This window comes from Rhea americana, unplaced genomic scaffold (genome assembly GCF_003343005.1).
Source record: "Rhea americana isolate MKP2758 unplaced genomic scaffold, rheAme1 scaffold_70, whole genome shotgun sequence".
NCBI classification, from domain to species: Eukaryota; Metazoa; Chordata; class Aves; order Rheiformes; family Rheidae; genus Rhea; species Rhea americana.
In genome coordinates this window covers 3,502,902-3,509,791 of record NW_028186868.1, presented here as the reverse complement: position 1 = coordinate 3,509,791, position 6,890 = coordinate 3,502,902, and the positions used below count along the sequence as shown (strand labels likewise).

Sequence of the window (6,890 nt, the reverse complement as noted above, 5' to 3'; positions counted from 1 at the left end):
GCACATCAGCAGCAAAGCCGCTCCTTGGAGGGCAAAGCCACTCCTTGGAGGGCAGCTTTTGCAAGCACTGAGGTGCAAACGTGGGGCGGAGGAGCCGGCTTTCAGAGCATGCTCCTGTGCCGCGGGATGTCAGGGCATGGCAGCGGAGCAGGGCTTAGCCACTTCACCAGGATTTAGCGCTCTCATAGCTGTGCAGGAGGAAATTAGCCAAGCTGAGGATTTTGCCTTTTGTCCTGTGTCAAAAGAAACCTAGTGGGAGGGGGGGAAGCAAGGAAGAGTTCTTTTCCCCTTCCCTCCCTCATTTCTTCAACATGGAGATGAAATTTCAATATTTGGAAATGGAATTTCTGATTTCTAGAAATACATACGACTTTGGAGACAAAGGAAATACTAATTAAAAAAAAAMCTGTATCATTAGTTGCTTGTTCATTAGGGAGAAACGATTACCCTGCCTATAATGCCAAACTACACATTTCCAATTTTAGAGAGCCCTCAGTGCTCTGAATATGCTGTTATCAGCCAGGGACGGTACAGTTAAGGAAAATCCTTGTCACTGATGATCTGTTCAGTGTGTTCTGGTGAAAGAGAGGAAAGCACAAAATTCACACCCGACACAGAGCCTTTAATTTGTGATGTCGTTTTCTCCAAACCTCGGTGAAACCGACTTTCTTTTCTTTGCAGATCCACTGCGATTTAAAACATCTTCCGACTTGAACGAAGTCAAGGTCACCAGTCTCTTCCTCTTGCCCTTGCCGCGGGGAGACGCCCGTCGTTGCCCTGCGTAATGCTGCCCCCCTCCCCTCGGTGTCGGACCGGGGGGCTCCTCTGGGCTCTCCCCGCACACCCGGAGTGACCGGCGGGGCCTCGTCCTGCCCTAGCCCTGAGCAGGTGTGCTGGGGGAGGGGGCGGGGGGGTGCATCGAGGGGGTGTGCACGGAGGAGATGTGCGTGGAGGGGGTGTGCACCCGGGGGCTGTGCAAGGAGCGGGTTGTGCTCCGGCGGGGCTGCGCCCGGAGGGGGGTGTGCAGCGGTGGGGCTGTGCACCGAGGGGCTGTGCACGGCCGGTGCCCCGGCGCTCGCCGCCCCCCGCGGCAGCACCGGGGCGGGGGCGGCGCTGGGCGGGCGCCGCTTAGCGCCTCCCCCGGGAAGCGGCGGCGCGGCTCGCTCGGGCAGCGCTTGCTCAGGCCTGGCTGCATCATCTTGCATCGAGCCGGGCCGCGCCGGGCCGGGCCGGGCCGGGCCGGGAGAGGGGCCCATGGAGCCGTCGAGCGGCGGCGGCGGGCAGGCGGCGGCGGCGGCGGCGGCGGGGGGGGCCATCGCCGTGCACGACTTCAGCGGGCAGCTGGGCGAGCAGCGGGTGCACTTCCACGCCATGCGGCTGCGGGACTCGCTCTTCCTCTGGGTGGGCGCCGCGCCCGCCCTCGCCAGCCTCGCCGTGGCCATGTGCAACCCACGCGTGAGTGTCCCGGAGGTCGGGCCGGCGACGGGAAGGGCGGCGGCGGCGGTGGCTGGGGAGTGGGCTGCGGGTTGCTGCGGGGCCCGGTGGGGCGGCGGCGGTGGGGGCAGGCCGCTGAGGAGGCGTGTGTGCTGCTGTGCTTGCAGGACAGCGTCCCGGTGTCGGCGTCGCTCCTGGGGGACCCCTCCGACCCGGCCGCCGTGTCGCTGGCCCGGCGCCTCGGTAGGTGCTGCGCTGCGGGGGCGCCCTCGGGGGAGGCGGCGAGCGCGGCCCGGGGCTGCGCTTAGCGCCTCGGCAGCCGCCGCCCTTAAAGAAAGAAGAGAGCGCTGGAAGCCTCCACGTTGCAAAAGTCTGGAGCATCCCTGAGCTCCCACCCCCCCGGATGCCAGTGTTTGATACAACTGTCCCTGCATGTCTGCTGTCTTCTTTCCTGGCGTGTGTAAGAGTGGCCTGGTACGCCTAGTGCAGCAGCTAGCATTCAGATTCGGAGATCAGGGTGTCTAACATCAATTTCCCTTATCTCTACTATAAAAAACCCCTAAACCTCGCCTCGTGTGTCCTACGATCTTCATATCCTTGATAGCTGCATCACTAACATAACTTATAGTCGCGTACCAATATGAGGTGTAGCTACGACTGGTGAACTGTTAAAGCACTTGTTACTGCTGCTTAAATACAAGATGATGCAGTAATTTTCATCTCACTTTTGTTGTTCCAGCTGAAAGAGTTGTATGATTCTTGATGATCTGTGTGCTGATCTTCTGTTATGGGCAGTATGTCCTGAGTACAAGTGTAATTAGCGCATTAGCCTTAAGAACTCAGTTAGTAAAAATGTAGTCAAACGTATTTAACTTTGGATAAATTGTGCAACAGTTTATTCCACTTTCCATTTGGCCTCCTGTTCAGAATCCTACTCTAAGCTTTTGTGTAGCATTGTAGTCCAGCTTGCAGGTCCAAGTTGTCCAGGTGCTTTCCTCACACTCCTGTCTTTTTCAGTACATGTGCTATTTTATATCCACAGAAGATTTATTAGATTTCATAGTTAGAATTTTTAATAACTTGCTATTTCACATGTCAGTTCTTTCAGTGTGCTGGGACAGCTGATGTTTCCCCCAGTAGCAGTAGTCCCCCCCCATTTGTCTAAGGTATACAGTGTCCAGGAAGGCCTCTAGACATGTTCTACTTCTGGCTAGAAAAAGAGAGCTAGTAATACACTTCTGGCTTTGAGTAATTACTTGCTTCTTCTGCCTGGAAATTTGTTCTCCTAATCATCTTTGCTAATTGATTTCTTTATTTTCTTAAACTCTTCTTTCTGAAATCCTACATTATAGTTTCTAGGCTTGTTTTTGTCTACCTGACAATTTAATGTGGACCAAGTCAGCTCACACTCATTTAATTCAAGATTATTTGTTTTTCTGAAACCTGTGCAACTGCAAGATCATCTCTAAGCATCTCCATATCTCTTGGTTCACCAATTGCTTGGTAAGGAAATGTGTGTTCCGTCTTGACTAGAAATATCCAAGCTTTGCTATTACTGGTAGTTGTTTAGTTTTCCTCTGGGAAATTAAATCTTTAGTACTCCCACAACTTCTGTGATTAGAGATTGCTAATCACAGCCAAGTAGCCTTTTTAACCACCCCCTACGTGTGTGTGTGTGGGGGGGTGTACATCTTCAAGCTGTCAATTTCTAATTTTATCCATGCTGTTACAGAATTACAGATTAGTTGGATTTGAAAAGGACCTCTGGAGATCATCTGGTCCACCTGCCCTACTCAAGCAAGGACAGCTAAAGGAAGCTGTATGGGGCTGTGTCCAGTTGGCTTTTGAGTATCTCCAAGGATGGAGACTCCACAACATCTCTAGGCAACCTGCTCCAGTATTCAACCAGCCTCACAGTAAAGAAGTGTTTTCTTAAGTTTACATTGAATTTCCTATATTTCAGTTTGTGCCAATTGGCTCTCATCCCATTAGGGATGAGACAGGAACTGAGAAGAGTCTAGCTCCATCCTCTGTACACTCTGCYATCAGATATTTATAGATATCGATCAGATGTCCCCTTAGCCTTCTCTTCTCCAGGCTGAAGAGTCTCAGCCTTCTCAGCCTCTCCTCATATGAGAGATGTTCCAGCCCTGTAATCATCTTTGTGACCCTTTGCTGGACCTGCTCCAGTATGTCCATCTCTCTCTTGTCCAGTTCTGGGCTTCTCAGTACACAGCACTCCAGATGTGTGGCCTACCTGCATAGGGCTGCGTAGAGGGGGAGGATCACCTCCCTCAACCTGTTGGCATTGCTCATCCTAATTCAGCCAAGGATGCCATYGGCCTTCTTTGTCACAARGACACTTTGCTAGTTTGTGATTAGCATTTCCACCAACATCCCGTAGGTCCTTCTCTGCAGAGCTGCTTTCCAGCTGGTTTGCTTGCATTGGTGCTGGGGGTTACTGCTCCTCAGCTGCAGGGCTTTGCACTTGCCTTTATTGAACTTCATGAGGTTCCTCCTTGCCCGTCTTGTTGAGATCCATCTGAATGGCAGCACAATCCTCTGGTGTATCACCTTTTAGTCTTCACAGGAAGCTGTGTTCTTATTTCTCATACCTTTCAATTGCATTTGATCACCTGTCCTGTTTTTCCTGTGATGGCAGGTTTCCAGTCTGGAAACAGGAGTTTCAGCACTTCCATGTATCAGGCTACATGTTTTACAGTTGTTTTCTGTGTAGCCATATAGAGTTCCTAGCCAGAATAACTGCATTTTGTATACCAGCTCTATCTTTTTCTTTATTTCATTTTTCTTTTTTTCCATAGTTGGAGGAACATTTATCCCATTCCTGTTCCTCTTCCTATCCATCTTGATCTGTTTGTATCAGGTGCAGAGACTGATTCTCACTACTGCACTAGCAGAAGACCTGTCTGACTAGTCAAGAGACCTAAATCCTAAAAGATTTTTCCTGTGGGTTAGTGGAGTTCACCTCCTGAGAAAAGTCTTATCCGTCAGTGTCTTCCCTTACCTAGGTATCCCAAAGTCACAGCATGTTCTGGCCATARTGACCTCAGGGTAGTTTCATGTCTGTCTTCAGAGAAGCTCACTGCAGATCACTTAAATCTCTTTAAATCTTTCCCAGCTGGGCACAGGTTTTGTGTTTTTTTTTGTTTGTTTTGCTTTGCTTTGTTCCCCTCCCACCTTTTCCAGTATGAATAGTTTATAAACATAATCCTAACATTTGTTATGTCTTTTCACCAGACCCCTTTGGGATCCCTCTTTGAGCTTAGGCTTGCGTCTGTGCTGATGTAGACCAGCCCCATGGTACCACATGACAAGCTGCTCAGGCACCTTTTCCTCCACTCTGAGGGACCTGTACAGCAAGGGTCACAGAGTCAGGCTCTGTGGGAAACACCCCTGCTGAAGTGTTATAGATAAACTTCATCTTTTGCAGTTTTCTATTTTATTCTTAAGTTGCAGATGTTCTTCCATGGAGGCGTAAGATCTTCCTCTATCCTTCCCACTTGTCCAATTGAATCCACAAGAGAACTGAGAATGGAAAAGCCTTAGTTACCCGTTAAAGCTAGGATACAGCCCCGGGAGATCCTCTGTGCACACAGCATTGGTGGAATCTTAGTGTTCCAAAGAACTGGAACATCATTCAAGAGACTAAATCAGATCTTTCACAAATGTAATTAAAACGTTGGATTTTGATGCTGCAGTGTATGATTCATTAGGTAGGATAATGGTATTAATTAGTTTAGAATTTGCGTGGCATTTATTTAGGGCATGATGATGAAACACTAGTGGTTACAAAACATACTACTTTGTAGCACAAAATCTGGTGCCAAACACTAATTTTTGCAATCACAGCAACAAGCTGCATTATATGAGCATTTTGTAGTGCCAAGTGTTAAAAAGRCACATGAGCCCCTGAGTTTCAGAAGCAACTCCCTGGGGCTCCCACTACTCACTAAGCCTCACTGGTGGCCTGTTAGAACAGAAAAGAATAATAAATTGATTTGTATAAAGAAAAAGCATCAAAGGAGTTGYTAAAATATATATTTTATATATATGTATATATATATGTTTCTGTAGTTGAATTTCCTGTTTAAGATGGACTGGGATATTAGGATTTCTGTTATCTATTTGGAATTTTTAAATTCAGATTACATTTTTGAACATTCAGTGAAACATTTTGATTGCTCCTTGAGTGTTGGCTCCCTGCAATTCCCTGCCAGGACTATCTTGTGACCCAAATACCACTTTTGTCTAGTGTTTTGACACAACTCATTTTAAATTCCTTGCCTATTTTCCCTTTGGTGCTTGCATTCTTCACATAGCTTAGTTTGTGCAGTTTGTTAAAAAGAGCTACAAAGTTGCTATGTTATTATGGTAAAATCTAAATAGGATTTCTATTTTACTTGTAAAACACTTCACGTTGTCTATTCTACTCTGATAATTAAGTCTTCCTGCTCCAATGGACATTATCTCTGTCACTGTTAATTAACTCTGTCATGGAAGACAGCTCTTAATTTTATAGCGTGTCTCTCTAGGTATTTGTCATTACAGTAACCTAGAACTTGTGACTAGTTTGATGACTTTCAGTCCACACTGCTCAGCCTCCTGCAGCATTTGTAGATACCGTGTAAATAAAGGTTAAAGGGAAGAAATCATTGTCAGCAGGTTTAGASTGGTTAAAGAGATCCATACTTTGGGGGCATTTTTAGGGGTTCACTATAAAAAAGAACTTGGAATTGTGGCCCAATTACTTTCCCTCCATAGCCATTTTTCATAGCACAGACTTACCAGCTCATAAAATACATTTCAGTGATAAGATCACCATACAGTCTACTGTTTTACTTAAACTGTGCCATATTTCAAAAGTTTCCAAACTCCACAGAAAGCATTCAGAGTCCTTCCAGGGACTGTAATGGGTTTTGCATCAGGCCAAAATCTACCTCAGAGCCCTAATGCTCATACTGCCCTCTTCAATGGACTGAATGGTTTTGCCCAACATGCCAACACTTGTTCTGCTACTACTTTATGCTTGGTTCCAGCAGGTTAAGAGTAGACGAYGTTGTTGTAGAAATCTGCATGATCTATCATTATAAAATGCTTGCTTTAATACCATCATCAATTTCGTACAAGATGAAACTATTGATGAATATTCTGTTTTGTGTTTTAGCCAGGAAGACCAAAAAACAGATATTTGTCAGCTACAACCTTCAGAACACAGACAGCAGTTTCAGCTTACTCATAGAAAACAGGATCAAAGAAGAAATGATGGCTTTTCCGGAGAAGTTCTGACTTTGCATTATTGTAAACTGACTTGAAGTTTTAGTTTTAGAAAAAATGAGTGCAATTTCCATACTGACATTAAGTTAGTATTTTGAAAACTTTTGTATTGTTTTGATTGAATTTGCATTTGTTATTAAATTCTGCAATGTTAGACCTGA

The 6,890-nt window shown here is 46.7% G+C and overlaps 1 protein-coding gene across 1 annotated transcript; it reads left to right on the top strand.

The window, feature by feature from the left end:
* The first annotated feature begins 1,196 nt into the window (after window positions 1-1,196).
* On the top strand, window positions 1,197-6,890 carry PSMG4 (proteasome assembly chaperone 4). Its single transcript, XM_085321670.1, has 3 exons — window positions 1,197-1,455; window positions 1,602-1,677; window positions 6,620-6,890. The coding sequence occupies exons 1-3, from the start codon at window positions 1,255-1,257 to the stop codon at window positions 6,739-6,741; spliced, it is 399 nt and encodes a 132-aa protein (XP_085177796.1). The 5' UTR covers window positions 1,197-1,254; the 3' UTR covers window positions 6,742-6,890.